The following is a 16,843-nucleotide window of genomic DNA, read 5'->3' as shown; positions in this document are numbered from 1 at the left end:
TCACAGGATAGTGACAGCTAATATTAGGCTTAGTCTAAGAATATGTAGGCCTACAATTTTAACATATAAAATTAGATATGATTGGGAACAGTTCTTTGAAAATAAGGAAATAGGCCTACAGTCACAGAAATACCAAAAGTATGTAGAAGCCAAGTTTAAACTTAACAAAGACAGAAGAAAATCATCAACCTCAATTGACAATAATATAATGCTAGCTCACAATGAATATACTAAATTGAATATTCCTCAAAAAGAAGAAGAAGAAGAAGAAGAAGGAACATAAAGTTATGAGAAGATTGAGATATAGTTAATAGACGAAGAGAAGAATTACATGAGAATAAAAATAGTGAACAACATAAAATTGCAATAGAAAGACTGAAATGTACATATAAGCAAACAAGAAAATTATATTAGGATAAAATTAAGGACATTGAAAATGCCACAATACAATCAAAAAGTCCTATTAGGAACCTATTAGACAAATACACGAAGAATTACCAATAGAAATGGTCATTCTCTGAAGAGGAAATTAGAGCCTGTCTTAAACGCTGCGGTAAAAATAAAGCCAGTGGTTTAGATGATATAAGAGGTCTGGAAATCCGAAGTTCTTAAAAAAAATATTATGCAATTAATCACTTTTGGAAGGAGATTTCCCTACTATAATGGTCGAAATCGGATTGTTCCAATACCGAAACAGGTGATCTAAGCACACCATCTAAAAGGAATTGTCTAATAATATATTGTACACCTTATCAGCTACTGTTATTAAATATAATTTAACCACACATTGATCCAATACTTCGTCGTAATCAAAATGTGTTCCGTCCTTGCAGGTAAACAGTGTCACAGATTTTGGCACTGCGACGCATTATTGAAGGAATCAAGTCCAAGAATCTAAAAGCAGTGTGAATTTTTCTAGACGTTAAGCGTGCTTTTGACTCTATTTAATCGACGAATGATAGAAATCGAAATTTTTTTTTTAACGCATATGGAATCCCAAAGCGCAATGTAAACGCAATAATCGAAATAAAATACAAACAAAACGGAAGCAAATGTATTAACACCACATGGAGAGACTGACTTTTCACAATTTCGAATGAAATTCTACAACGGGACACATTGGCACGCTATGCTTTTCTGATTTCTCTTGATTACGAAAAAGAATGGCTACTGTGGGATACGAACATCTAGGTTTGACTCTTGAACAACAGCGTAGTAGGATATCCTGCAATAAACATAACGGATTCTAACTTTGCTGATGATTTGGCCCTATCACAGACTTGATATGTGATGCTGAAAGGTTGCTACATAGACTTGCAGTATTCTGCAAGTGTTGGGCTACAGCTGAAGGAAGGGAAAACTAAATTTATATCATATAATTAATTCGGAAAAGTAAAACACAGAATGGTATAGGCCTAGAGATAGACAAGGTGAATTATTTCCAGTATCCGGGCAGCATTATTAACTCGACCAGCAGAGATTTTAAAATAAAAAAAGAAAAAGCATGGGCTGCAATTAATATTATAATTAATAAATAAAATATGGAGGTCAAATATTAGTAAAAACAGCCAACTACTATTATGGTAAATTATTTTATCAAAACAGTAAGAAAATAATTTATAATGTAAGCTACAGCAATTAAACCCTAAGTGGCCCCTGTAACGCTGGAGGCCTTAGATGTTTTCAGCCCCTTTTTTACGTATTTTGAAGTCTGTTGTTTCCTCTGGGTTCTGCTCAGAGGCCCCTGCAATCTCCGGGGCCTCTGGGGTTAGCCAGTGAGCGCTCATAGCTGTTACACAACTGTATTAAATAGGGGAGACTTACAAGCAAAATATATGATGTAATATAATACATATCATTATAAAATGATTGGTTTCAATATTAAACTATATTTTCTTTCTTTACCATTTAAAATAAGGTGTTAATTAAATTGTATAAATGAAACATGGCAAAAGACGTGATTGAAATCGTACTTACAACTGTGTGTATCTTGTTTGTGGCTATAAACTCAAGGGAGGAATATAAAATACCCTCCCTTTTCACCAATACAATACAAAATGCATGATATGAAAAAATTAAATAAAAAACACATAGGCCTAGGCCTACAGATTATAATGCTATCAATTACATTGAATCACAAAATAAAATAAATGATCTGTATTTATTACTATACACTGTATTTATTCAACCAAAAACCACACATGGAATAACATATTAAATTAGGACATCAATTGCTTTGAGGTCTGGCAAAGAAAAGTTACAAGTGAAAAAAAAAGGTATGCACAAGGAAGACTTCCCTTAACTCTTCCCTAGTTTGCACAATTAAACTAAAAATTACTGAATGCTATTGCTCATAATAATAAACAACTGTATACATAACTAGAAAGTGAAAATACAGTAGTAACGAATGTGACAATTGTGGCCACATTAAAGACGAGAGGGTGTTATTGTTGTAGACGTAACACACTATATTCCAACAGCAAGAAAACAGCAGTAGGGTTTAACTGTAAAATAAACAAGAAATATTTCTTACAGAAAAACGCCGCTCGACTTATTGACAGTTTTAAACATTGCTCTTTCTTATAATGATTTACTAGCAATTATTTTTGTTTAACAATCAGTAATAAAGATTTTTTTGTAGGCCTAACCTAAATTATAGTCCGTCCTACTCTACAGAACAAAAATATAATCATAAACTAAACTATAATTAAATAGTACTTAGTCCGGTGACAGGATCACCACCCGGAAGGGGACAAATTGCCATCCAACTTATCTAGACCAGAATTTTCCGTAGATTACGAATATGGAAGGTAATCGATCAGGATAGGAAGCATTTTCGAGATATAAGGGGTCAAATTTCAAAATTGACCAATTACAACAATGTAGTATGTATATGTATTATCATAACAAATTTATTGAAGCACAATTTGGTCTTTTATTACATGTTTATGATTATAGGTGTCAATTCAATCACCTTATGAAAAAAAAATTGTTGTGATTAAGGGTCAAATGTCAATATTGACCAATCATATAACGTACCTATAAAACCAAATAAAAACTAACATTTTAGACGTGCTTTGGGTTGACAGCAAGCCCACAACAGACAGACTATACTACTTGCCAATACGTGCTTTTGGTCGTCGAGCATGTACCCATAAATTAGTCGAGTTTACAAATTATCATTTTTGTCAGCTGTAGTAGGCCTACTAAAACTTCGCGTGTGGTAACTGCTTCTTAATTCTTATGTCCTCTGGGAATATAACTGCCTAAAGGCGCGACGCGAAAATCATATAGGCCTAGTACCGTATGATTGCGGTTTACGTTATTTACACAGTAAAAATCTTAACTGAGCAAAATAAGCCAGTCTGTAAAAACCTCTGGATTCAATTTAAAATTATATTAAAAGATACGTATTATTTATTTGAGAATTTTATTGCATTTACATTTAATGATTTTAGCTCATATTGCGAATACGGTATATTACTATTAATGTATTAATATCAATATCACCATTAATTATTTATGTCGTTATAAGAATGTTCTAGCAGTAAATTGCTAAAAATACTTTTTTTCTTCAAAGGAAGGACATTTTTTTTTATATTGATTGATATGTATATAATTATGTATATTAGATTGAAAAGATAACTGGGATGTATTTTATTGTTCTGATCTTTAGTATTAATATGACTGTAGTAACAATGTTGTATAATGGTATAATACTATATCAAAATAAAGAAAAAGCCAGGTTTCGTTTTCCCCAAACTTCTTCTATATCAATTACTTATCATCCCAATTCTTTTTTTCACATACATTTTGTAACATATCCAACGTAAATGCCTAAACTAAATGTTTATTTATTTAGCCCTTTAGTTTTTCCTTTATTTAAATGTAAACCGGATTATACAAAGTGTTTCAATTTCATTCAAGAAATACTTCAGTTAAAATAACTGTATCATCATTGACCTTATAAATATATATTATTGTTCTTAAAATGATAGTTAGTGGATAAATATGGCTGATGAAACATTCAAGTTTATTAAAAATGTGTTATCAAGGAAAAATTGTGGACTAAAAAATCAATTGACTTATTGTACGTCTCTTTTACAGATTTAGTGTATTACGATGATATGATGATGCCATGTGTTGAATGTAACATTATCCATGAAAATTAATTGTTTGTTTGTAAATGAACAAACATCGATAATATCTGTTCACACTTTACAAATATGCGAAAACATTAAAAACAGTTCTTGATATATAACAGGTCCCGGCATGTGTATAACATTACCTTTAGGATATGACTGGTTCATATCCCATATATCTATCATATGAATACCTAAACCCCAGAACATGCTGTAATATTGCTCGTAAATATCATATAATAACCTGTCACTAGAATACATTAGGGAAAGCTTATCCTTGTGCCTGCGAGGATGTGGCGTCTTCATTAGTACTTGCGAGTTTGGACAGCGTTTCATAAATCGTATAAGTGTTTCCCGCAATAGATGCAACCGGACGAATAAACTTTCTTTTTTCCATTGGGTATAATGAGCCCATGGGCTCACGACTATTACATAATTGCAAGTACTCGAATTAAGGTTATCTAAAACTTCGTACTCCCAAGCACCATCACGGTAGACTTGAATACGTCTACCTATAGCATACGGATGGAAATAGTAATCCAATGTCAAGATATCACTATGATGTCGGATGTGCTTAGTATTAGGTCTTGAAGTATTTTTGCTCTTGTCAATGTTCAGCATTGGCAACAGATATTCTACCCATTGTCGTGTTGTAGAATCACCCATTAAGACCATGTGTCTTCCTTTCATGCATTTAATAATTTCTTGTTTTGTCCATTGCTTTGTCTGACATTGTAATGAGGTCCATACGTTATTGGTCCAGAACCCATCGTTGAGAGGTCTGGATAAATCTTTCTTGCATTCCGGTAATGTCAGGTTCCTCATAAATGTCGAATTTCCTATAAGATATATAAGATAAGATATTTATTTATTCGTCGAATAATTGCATTTGACATTTGCTTTCCTGGTTGGCATTGTCACATTAAAAACACATACAGATCATAAAAACAGTTATGTTACAAAAATATTTTGAGTTAAGTAATAAAAATTACCACCGTACAACATGTTGATTAAAATTGAAAATAGAATTTGGAAAAAAAGAATTACTACCGTATATATATAAGGCGGGAATAAATATGGTAATCAGGATAGAATTTTAGATGTAGGCCTAACCATATAAATCTACTAATAATTTCATTGTGATCATAATTTATATTTATAGGTTAAAACTATGGGAAAAGAGGACATGGAATTCATAATGCTAAAATCAGTATTAATTCAATTTAGGTTTGCTACTAGACAATTTAATTCCAGAAATAAAGTTTCTATACTCTTCCACCTTGTTGAAATTTTAAAAAAACATGTCGTTACCTTCTTGGCTGATTTTGAGTAATTGTATACCGCCAAGCAAACGTGCATAGGCAACATTCCTATTTTAAAAGAAATATAAATTTGTACAATTTCAAATAAATTTCGTTAAAAGGATATGTTTCCAAACCATTTATACCTAATATAATACGAAGAATAACAATTAACACGATAATGAATAATCTATAAAGAAAAACAGTTAAGGAAAATGAAAAAGAAAAGTAAATGAAAAAAAAATGAAAATAAAAAGGGAAAGAAAACTAAACAAGGCCAACAGCCATTAAGTCGCGTGCTACAATGCGTAGTGATACCGGACCGACAGACAGACAGACCGACAGACAGACAGACAGACCGACAGACCGACAGACAGACAGACCGACCGACATAGTGAACTATACTGACCGAAATTACTGAACATGTTTAAAAATGTTGAAATGTTTAAAAACATTTATATTTTTTTAATTTACACGTGCGTAGCCTGTCACTTTCGACGTGCTCGTATAACGTAATTTCGAGTTGAAAAGTAAGTCAAGAAAACAGAAATCGGGCAAAAAGAGTGCGTAATAACATTTAACGCGCAGTGCGCGCGCAAAAATATGCGCACTCATGGCAATTTTGTAAACGCTTAAAATTGCCTGAAATGTACTCTTATTTCATCGAAAATAAATTTTGAAAATTTTAAGCGCGCGTACGCATGCGTTACATGCGATACGCACGTAATTGTATTGCCATATGATGATTTATGCCCTGAAATTTATGAGTACCAAATTTTATTTAATTGTGATTCATGGTTGTGAAGATATGATTACAAACGTGATTTCGTTAAATCGTGCGTAGACCGCGTAATTTTTTATTGCGCACCGTGAAAACATAACCACATTGATTCCTGGCCATAAGGAATATACTGTGAAAAATTGACCTAGCTAGACTAAACTGATATCAAGATAAGGTCAGAAAGCGATAAAATGCATAGTGATACCGGACCGACAGACAGACAGACAGACCGACAGACCGACCGACATAGTGAACTATAGAGTCGCTTCCACGCGACTAAAAATGAAAGAAAACGGAAAAGGAACGTAAGCTAAAAAAAGAAAATAAACGAAAAAGGAAAGAAAACGAAAGATAAAAAAAAAACGAAAAAGGAAAGAAGACGAAAAGAGGAAACGAAACGAAAAGAAAACTAAAAGAGAAACGAAGGAGCGAAAAAAATAAAAACGGAAAGGAGCAAAAAGAAACAGAAAGTGAGAGAAAGAGAGAGACAATTAGAGAAGGAGATAAAGAAACATAAATAGGGAGAAAATGAGAGAAGGGAGGGGGAAAGAGAAAGAGAGAGAAAAGGAGAGAAAAAGAGGAAAAGACTAGGAGGGAGATGCCAAGAGAGAGAAAGATGTCATCTGGTTAACAAGTGTGTTATACTTACATAAAAGGTAACTGATAAGATGAGTATATCTTGGAGAAGAGTCCAATGACATGAGATCCGTCTGATTTAAGCCAACTCAAACTATCGCACGAAGACACGTTTGGTTTATCGCAATAAAATGCAGTTTCTCCCAAAGCTAGTGGATGACTGTAGTTACACTTATTAAGCAATGTAGTTTTACTGAAACTGCAGTCTGTCACTTCTGCTCTTTTTCTTTGGAAAAATCCTTTCCACCTTATTCTTTTTTCCATAGGCCAAATTATCTCTTCAATAAAATCTACCGCTTCAGATGGATGTACAAGTATTATGCTTATACCAATGACACCCGGCCAACCAGCGAAAAACAACACTTCATATGTACCATTTTTAAAGTCTGTTATTTTTCCTGCCGCATTGTTGCTCTTGGTTTTTGTTTTTGAATTGATCGTTGTATAGAAAAAATCACCTCCTCTTGTACAATTTCGACCAAATCTATCGCGAGTCTGTATGATTAAACTGAAGAAATCACCAACTTTGACAGGTATGTCTGGGTTCTTCAAACGATAAACTGTATTCTTTACATCGATCATTCCTTCGTAATTATTTTGTGTTTCTGGCTTATGCGTTTGGTTTTTGCTTATTAATGCCTCTGTTACCGTTTGGTTTCTGCTTTTTAATGCCTCTGTTACCGTTTTCTCCGTAGAAGAAACTGAAATTGACTGATAAAATGGTACAAAATTACTAGGCTTTAAGGTTGAAATACTTCGGATATGGATAGTTCCGAATTGCTGTGTCATGGGAACAACATACTCACCCAAGTTGGCTATTTTTCAAAAAAAAAATATTTTAAAAATAATTATCATGTTGACAGCCAATCAGTAAGTATAATTAAACAGTTTTGGTGTCAAAATAACGTTTGACTATGGGCGCCATCCATATCTTCTAATTTTATTTAGTATATACTTACTTTGTCCCGGAACTTTGGTCGATTGTATGCAGTACTAGTAGGTCCATAAACTGGTACTTTCCAAATCTAATTATTATTTAAAGAATATTTTTAATATTGTGCGTTGGTATTTTGTGCTGCAACCTGCTAATGGAACTACTAAGGGTTGTCAGGGGTTTTCACTTGAATGATAGTTGAGAGACTATTTAGAATGTTAGCTGTTAATAGCTTTTAAAGAGGGTTGAGTCAATTTAATAATTGAATGAGGTCACACCTTGACGATTTAGTATCACGACGTATGACGAATCAAAGGAATACGCTGACTTACGTTAGTACGCTCAACGTCAATTTCGTATACGTTATGAGCATGCTACTGCACTGTACTACGTCCAATACGCCAAGCACGCCGAAGAATGGTGTGCATACACAACATTACTCGACGAATGATTCATACGTTCCGCATGATATACGTTATAAGTAGTCTACAAGTGCTGAAACACGTTCGTATGTTACTCCATGATAATATTCCAGCGTACAAAGAAAGTGTTTTTAACTCATGATTAAAATGTTTTGAACTCATGGTTAACGTGTCTCTCAAACTTATTTCCAATTTATATTGACGCATATAGGCGTGCCTGACGTGTTCCGAACTACCGTCTAACGCAAAGAATTTCTAACTTATAGCTACCGTATGGACAGCGTTTAATTATTTATAACCAGTATTTGTCACAAATACATGCCCTGTGGTCCAGAAATTTAACATTATCACAGAGGGTGAAGGTGCAGGTGTGAGGCGTGGGTAAGAAAAACGAAAATCTACGTGTAATTGATAAACCCAGTAACTAATAAAGATGGTAAAAGGGGAGGAGAATGAATCAGTTGATTTGATTTGAAGTTATTTGGAAAATCATAAAATACATACAATGAATTTCCTATGATGAATGACAACAGACAACTTACATAAACAAACAAACTACAATAACATTTCTAGACACGCGGTCGGTCAACAGCAAGACATCACAACGTTCTGTGCACGTTCTTTGTACGTTATATACGGTACACTTCCAACTCGTTATGAATACATACATAATGTACATGTACAAAATGGAAAATCCCAGCGTTTTAGAGAAACTTTGAAACGTTTTGGGACTTGCTGTCTAAATCGTCAAGATGTGACAGGGCCTTTATGTTCAGTTTATTGAGAATATTATTATTTTTTAAGGTTAATTTGTTGGTTGAATTAAGAGAGATTATTTAAGATCTGTAGATGGTTTAGAGGATTATATTAGTTTAGGTTGGTAGTTGATAGATAATTAAAAATAATATATTGTATCAAAAGGTACATAACTTAATTACATTTTCTGGAATACTGTATAATACACAGAAAACCAATCAGTTGATTAGCATACATTACAGCTGGATTTTGATTCAGAAAAATTAGCAGCTTGTAATGATTTCAAAGGTAGAAGTCTTTTAGCAAAATAGCAGGTGATTAGTGTGCAGCTGACTTTGCTTCAGGAAAATTAGCAGCTTAAGCAGTGATTTTAAAGGTACAAGCAACCCTTCAGAAATACAGCAGTCAAATTAATCCCCTGGACACAGTAGCACAATAACACATATCAATATATACAGACACTGCAACATAAATCATATCAGCACATTGGTTGGCTTACAGCAAACTACTGTACAGTCACTGACATGTTATACCATCATTGCTGTGTCATAGCATGACAAAATATCAACATAAAAAATCTCCCAACATTGTCAATAGCAGTGAAAATCTATCGGAAAAATAAAAACCAATAAGCATTTTACCAAAATAAGCATGAAACAGCAAGTTCCTGTCAGTGTGAAGAAACAATTCGACTTCGAAAACATATCGAAATTTCTGCACTCTTGACCTACATATTAAAAAAAAAAATGTTATTGTTAAGTGCCACTTTATTTATTTGTCTATTCATAAGTTAACGTCATAAAAAAAATGAAAGTAGAAAATATATTATTGTGTTCAATAAATGATTACGTCATTTATAATCCAATTCATATTTTACTCTAGGCCTATAAGTAAGCCGTCAAGACCAATATTTGTTCATGCACCCTTCTCGCAAGCTTATTAAGATCTTTAATTTAAATAGAAATACGTACGTAGCAAACAAGATGGGTAGGCCTACACATTGCAGATACCGATAGGAGGCCAATGTATGTATGCAAATGCTCTTAACAGGTCATCTTTGTTGAAATAAATAGTAACCCAAAATTAGACAATTCGAAGGCCAATCTGTCAACGAATCTAAAATCATCGTGTTTTGTCTCAAATGAAAGGATATTTAATTTTAAACACAGGAGGTGGCATTTTGTCATATTATGCTTCTGTAAAATGTTAATTTAGCAGCACTGTTTATGCGATATAAAGCTATGTAACTTTATAGTAGGCTTACTCTATCTTAGGTAGGGAAATGTATGAGTATACTATATTGTCGATCCTATGTATTTACAATGCAATGCGTGTACAATGAATTTTGATTTTCAGTTAAATGTTATTATTTAAAGTCAACACTGTAACTAATCCCTCACTATTCACTATTATTAGGTATTCATGCACTGATGAAGCGGAGGATTATTGTTGTAACGTTCCATTTAAAATAATTTTTACAAAAGAAATATTTTACCACACACTATACATACAAATAGCAATTTAACCTTGACATTGTAGATTGTACTGTGCGCGCAAAAAAACATCTAAGGTTGTGTTTATGAACATTTAAAGTATCTGGATATTCCAGAGGTCTCTCCTGACAAGGTCGCCTTCAACTCCCCTCACACTCACGTCATATTGCGAATTTTGGACAAAAAGTGTTTTGAGAGCGCTTTTGATTTAAACATTAGCGCGAGCCTATCTTTACCGCTGAGAATTGTATTGAGAAACCCGAAGACTTACACTATTAGAACATTATTACTATAGATTTTCACTTCATACATGCTTATTATTGAACAATAGTTAGTATAAATAACTGCTAGTTAATTAGAAACATTCGATGTTACTAAGAATACTAAAGAAATTACTTATAATACAAATTTAAAAGATTTATAACGATTCTAGTTTAGGTAACATTCGCCCATTAACAATGAAAACAAACAAATCCTGCGTAGGAAATCGCGGAACTCTAAAAACTTTAATTTAATATCACGCTAAAATTGTTTCCGAATTTTTAAATACATATTTGTAAATATTATGTTAAATTTCAATATCTTTACTTTTAATCCTCAAAAAATCAAAATGTTGATATTTTTTAAAAGAATTTTATGATCATTTGAAATCGGGTATATTTACTATCGATCGCGCTCCGCCGGTGCCCGAGTAGGTGTGTACGCGTCGCTTTTGCAGGCTCTATTCCCAGTAGCGAGTTTCGGTCGCGCTAACATAAGCAATGTTTTCTACATATACATGCATTAGGGGTAAATTATGTTTAATTGTTTTTACAATTCTTTTCTTGCCTAACCGTTTCTGTCACCCTAAAATCAAATGCTTTAACTGCATAATTTTAAGCGACAATAACATACAAATAGGCCTACTATAATTTGATCACTTCTGCGCAATACTTTAAAGTTGTTGTATACAATTATTTTAAGAATATAAATAAAAACACACAGAAACTAATAAAATGGCAACTAATTGAAAAGTCAAACTCATTTATTTCATCAATTAAATATTTGAAAAAAATCAAATCAAGTAAGGTACTGCTGTGTAGGCCTTAAATATGATTACTGTATTTTTTTAGTTTTAATTTGTATAATGGCCTAGGCCTAATAATATAGTACTAACAACATGTTTATTTCTAAAGGCAAGAATAACAAACAGCTTTATTTATTTACCTTCAATATTAAATCTATGAGAAACCTCAATTATGAGAATCATTTAAATTTCTGTCACCGTACATTTCATTATAATGAAAACCTTTAATTTAAAAGACATTTAATTAATAAGAGCTGGTCAAATTTTTTTTAATGTCAACATGCTGTCCATAAATAGCCGGTTTCAAGTGATGCAAATGTTTTCTGGAGTCAGATCCTATAAAAAATATAGAAATATAAAAAGTATGTTAATTTAAATATGTATTTGAAAGATGGGCTAGAGGTATAGGCCTACTGCATGATAAATTAGGCTGAAAAACCTAGCATGTGGTCCTAGGCCTACTACAAGGCCTAGCTTAATGTTTTAAATCCCATAAAACGTTTGAATTTAATACAAGTACAAAATCTAATTTATATAGAGTTGTAAAGTGTGGTACATTCAGTACATTAATTAAAATAAATGAGAATGGGGCCTAATATTAATAAATAAACATGTAAAAAAATTGGCCTAAACGACTACGTGTGTATCTTATACGCATTGATTAACACGCAGTACGCGTTGGACCATCAAGGCTAGGCCCAGCTTCGCACAAACCACCGTTACATGTGATTTGTTTACCTATTTCAATCGCCATTTAAAAAATACCTGAAAATATCAACATGCCCATTTTTTGTCAAACGAATATTTACATTACATAGTAACTTTTTATTTAGTCACTCGTTTACTCAAAAATTGAGGAATTTTGTTATGGTCTCGTAAAAATGTACAATATTATTATTGATAAAAACCGTATAAAATCTAACAAAAAGAAGAGCAAATTTAATGATTACCTGACACGCTCATAACTGCTATCCTGTTCCAAAAACCAAGTCACATGCTTCTTCTTCAACCAAAGATTGTATAGCGCCGCTACGCGGCGCAAGATAGGTAACTGGGTGAGACCTTTGTAATCCATGGACGCCATTCCGGCGGACAAGTTTGAACCGGAATAAAGTCGTTGTCAAGGCAATATCCACGATGTTTTGGTTAAAGAACGAAGTTGTCTAACCAAACATATCAATGTAAACACACAGAATTAATCGGAAAGTGTCCAGATCCCAAAGAAACTTTTATTTTACTTTGTTTACATAATTTCTTCCCTTTTCCAAGAATCAATCATAAAGATGGTTAACCACAGATACTTCGAGGCGGACCGCAAACTTTAAACCATTTACATTTAAATCACAATAATAACCTGTCCGCCCGAATGGCGTCCATGGATTTACTGGGCGCGTAGTGTTATAAGATAGGAGCTTGGCAACAGTTACCTATCTTGCGCCGCGTAGCGGCGCTATATAATCTTTGCTTCAACCCTTGCTTTAATTATTCTCATGAATTATTCATAAGGAACTATAATTTAAGGCTTTCAATTGGTTAAAAGAGTTTAACCCTATTAAAATTTTAAATTCACATCATTTCCGGGTGATGTTGTCGCGCTTCGATGAATCTCAGAAATCACAAATGACCGTTAGAGGGCTCACTACTTTTTGTCTAGTCTAAATGAATGTGCCCTGAGGACAAGCCAACCCTCCAAATTTGCCGGGCTGAAATTGGTCCGGATAACCCAGGTGGTAGTACTAAAAAAAGTCATTAAGGGTCGTTAAGTCATGATTAATGACCCCAAAAGATGACAAGTTATCCGGATACTTGCTGTTCATAAACGGGCCCTAACATCAACTTGGAACTATATAATAGTAAGCCAACGAGTTAACTACAAACTGCAGTACAAGTAACAATGATATAACATGGCCTTGATCTTGAAGTATCGTGCACGCGCGCAGCAAATCACATATATCCTTTTGAACTATTACGTATACATTAAACCAACGAGTTAACATGCAAATATAGCGCGCACGAGCAGCAAATGGTAATAGTCCAACGCGTTAACGACGACCCAACAGGCCTATTATGAATACATAATTATTGAAACAACTCAATACAATGTATACGGTATAAATACATTAACATTAACCCGATAAAAAATTGTTGGGCCTAGCAATAAATTTGATTTGAATTGTTTTTACATTTGTGGGCGAAAAGGTGTCTCTTTTAAAAAATATTTGTGGGCGTTATCATATTTGTGGGGCTGATCGTTTTCACATTTGTGGGCGCTGTTTTCACATTTTTGGGTGATGCGTGTTTACATTTATGGTTGTTTTCACATTTGTGGGTGATGGTTTTTACATTTGTGGTTGTTTTCATATTTGCGGGTGATGCGTTTTCACATTTGTGATTGTTTTCACATTTGTGGGCGTTTTCACATGTGTGGGTTTAACAAGGATTAGCCTACTATTAGAGTGTGGGTTACTATTAGAAGATTTGTAGGCCTACGGTATAGCATTCCGACGTACATAAGAAATGTAGAGTATTACAGTACAATAGTACATTATTTATGTGTGGCTATGAAGTATAGTGTATCATCATCAAAGAGGATTATAGTGAATATTAATATATTACTATAATATCTATAGTATCATGTACTGTAGTTTACATTATAGCATCCGTTTATTTTTTTAGGACTACCAGCCTAAACGTAGGCCACTCAACTATATTATTATAACACCTATTTACATTGATTAATATTTAATTTCCTCAACAGATTGTGGTCCCCCGCAGGACAATTTCTAAAATGGCCAAATTAATAAGCATTGAACTTGCCTTCTCACACAAAGTGTGCTTTTTACGGGGATTCCCCTAGACGTACGTTCACATTGAACAGGGAGTTGTTATTATAAAAACTCCCTGCATTGAACTTGAACGCAAAACAAAATACCAAGTGTTGATCAAACAATCGGCGGTTAAATAGTCCACGTGTGAGGCCCAGAGGAAAAAAGTACGAATACGATCGTTTTGCATGCTCATTGGTAGCATACTGCATGAGAGTTACTTCCGACCAATTTCCATGGAAATATCATGAATGTTATGTGCGAGAGTTCTATTTCCGATAATCCAGGGTGTCATTTAACAAAAATTAGCTTCGCCCTCTTAGGCCCACCATGGAGTGTTAAAAATACTAAATGCCCTGTAATCGGTAGTAAAATACAAGTTAATATAATTTTTTTTAAAGAGATATAACGCTTCACTGACATAATTGTACCAAATAACCTGCAATAAAAGGAATTAGATTTTTTTTTTAAAGACGTCAATACATATTAACAATAACCACTAAACCTTACCAGATGCAAGAAAGGAGATCCGTAATGCTACAATACATTACGTAACGCCAAATATAATTTATCAAGGTGAAAACATCTTACTGACAGACGAAAAATATGTTATCAATAAAAAAATACTTCGCGATCAACCGATCACGTTAAGAATGCCAAACCTTCAATCAAGGTAAATAAAATTAATAATTTTACATTACAAGTAGAGTCACCAGTCAAAATTGCTAAATTATAGCAGGTATCCTGCTATACTTTATTTACACAAGTAATTAGCATTGTTTACATAATAGATTAATCAACTGATAACATGTGTACTACAAGTTTTTTCAGCATATCCTAACTTTTTTCAGAAACATATTTCATCACTTTAAACAAGATAAATGTGTTCAGAAGTATTTAAAACATACAAATTTAACTTTGATTTGTAAAAATCCATCAAATATAATGTATTTTGAAACTTAGAAAAGTATTTAATATCTTAGAGCCAAGACCTTAGAACACAAATGCTATCTATCTGTTGTCTTCCCCCATCTACCAGTGCAATGCTTGCCTGTTTGCTTTGAATAGAAAATCGTTCAGGCGAAACGTTCGACTTCCATTAAAGTTTAGCAGGCTCTCGTGACTCCGGAGAGTTTGCGGACGCAAAGCTTCATTTCCTATTCTCCCAATGTAAAGTTTAGCAGGCTAACTCTCTCGTGACTCTGGAGAGTTTGCGGACGTAAAGCTCCATCCCTATTCTTCCAATGTAAAGTTTAGCAGGCTAACTCCCCTGACTGAGAGTTTACAGACGCAGCGCAAAGCTCCTTTCATAAAGTTTAGTTTGGCAGGGCGACATGTGACATGATACTGTATTTAATTAATTAGAAAATAAGTAATAGGAAACTTATATTTTAAAGATGTGACCTATACCAATTCAAAATTACAATAATTGCTATGTTTTGTTTTAAAGTTAAAATGTGTTTATCGTGGACGACGTGTGAATATGTTTTTGACCCGGGCTTCCTTGAGGTATATTTGCATAGTTTAAAATAAATACGCAATAAAATTCATATAAATAAAAATTATATTATATAATATATATTTTATATTATTATAATATTAAAATGTATTTTATCTATTATTAAGTATTTCAAAAATAAGCTCAGATGCCGGTGGTGAGCAAAATATGCGCATTAAATTTAAAAATAACTTTGGAAAACACCCACCCTAGTTTCAAAACACGATCGCATGTCACGAGGTTAAAATAAAAGGTGATGCAATTATTTTGTTATCAATCAGGTTTTTTATTTATATTATACTCCCCAAAATTTATTTTCTGCAATCAAAATGATAATTTTAATAAAAATATATTTTCCGTAAAATAATCTAATTAATTTAGTATTAGTATAAGACTAACATCAATTCTTTTCAAAACTACACTGTTTTATTTGACATTGCGTGAACCTGAAAATCGCCAACGAAATGTCAACGATGTTACACCAATACCACACATGGATAAGTAGCCTGCTACCAAGATCGGGCCCAACGCGACAGGCCCCAGTTTTTAGGGCTTTGATGACTAGTTCACGCACGATTTTACTGATATAGAAAAGATTATTTAAGTTCAGTTTATTAGGGTTTAATTGATTATTTTGCGGTTAGGTCTAGGGATGGCCTAAGCCTCTCCCTATTTTATTTATGGGCCTGGCTGTCCATCGTCAGTCCTGATTGTTTTAAACAAACATGTCAACAGACCTACCTACTGGCCTAGATTTAACAAATCAAAAGACATCTCTTTTTGTTTTACCCTCTCTTTACACCACTAGTACATTTACACCACCAGTACATTTACACCACCAGTACATTTACACCACCAGTACATTTACACATTACTGATATCATCTATTATATCCTGTATAATGGTTTTAACCCATATGCCTATTGTTCTTCAAACTTCTTTTCATAGGAGTTTACAATTAACAATAGGTCTGTAGTTCATTTCCTTTA

At 33.3% G+C, this 16,843-nt stretch overlaps 1 protein-coding gene across 3 annotated transcripts in view; it reads right to left on the bottom strand.

Annotated features, from left to right (window-relative positions):
• Positions 1–2,160: 2,160 nt before the first annotated feature.
• Positions 2,161–16,843, bottom strand: part of LOC140040785 (NXPE family member 4-like) — a 38,317-nt gene continuing 23,634 nt past the window's right edge. For all 3 annotated transcript variants that reach the window (XM_072086958.1, XM_072086959.1, XM_072086960.1), the window contains exons 2-6: positions 9,614–9,699; positions 7,820–7,885; positions 6,874–7,571; positions 5,454–5,512; positions 2,161–4,981 (exon numbers count right to left, since the gene is read on the bottom strand). In XM_072086958.1, coding sequence (XP_071943059.1) covers positions 4,212–4,981; positions 5,454–5,512; positions 6,874–7,571; positions 7,820–7,885; positions 9,614–9,699 — 1,679 coding nt within the window. In that variant the 3' untranslated portion in view covers positions 2,161–4,211. The remainder of the gene's footprint in view (positions 4,982–5,453; positions 5,513–6,873; positions 7,572–7,819; positions 7,886–9,613; positions 9,700–16,843) is intronic.

This window comes from Antedon mediterranea, chromosome 2 (genome assembly GCF_964355755.1).
Source record: "Antedon mediterranea chromosome 2, ecAntMedi1.1, whole genome shotgun sequence".
NCBI classification, from domain to species: domain Eukaryota; kingdom Metazoa; phylum Echinodermata; class Crinoidea; order Comatulida; family Antedonidae; genus Antedon; species Antedon mediterranea.
This window is presented reverse-complemented; position numbering and strand designations above follow the sequence as displayed.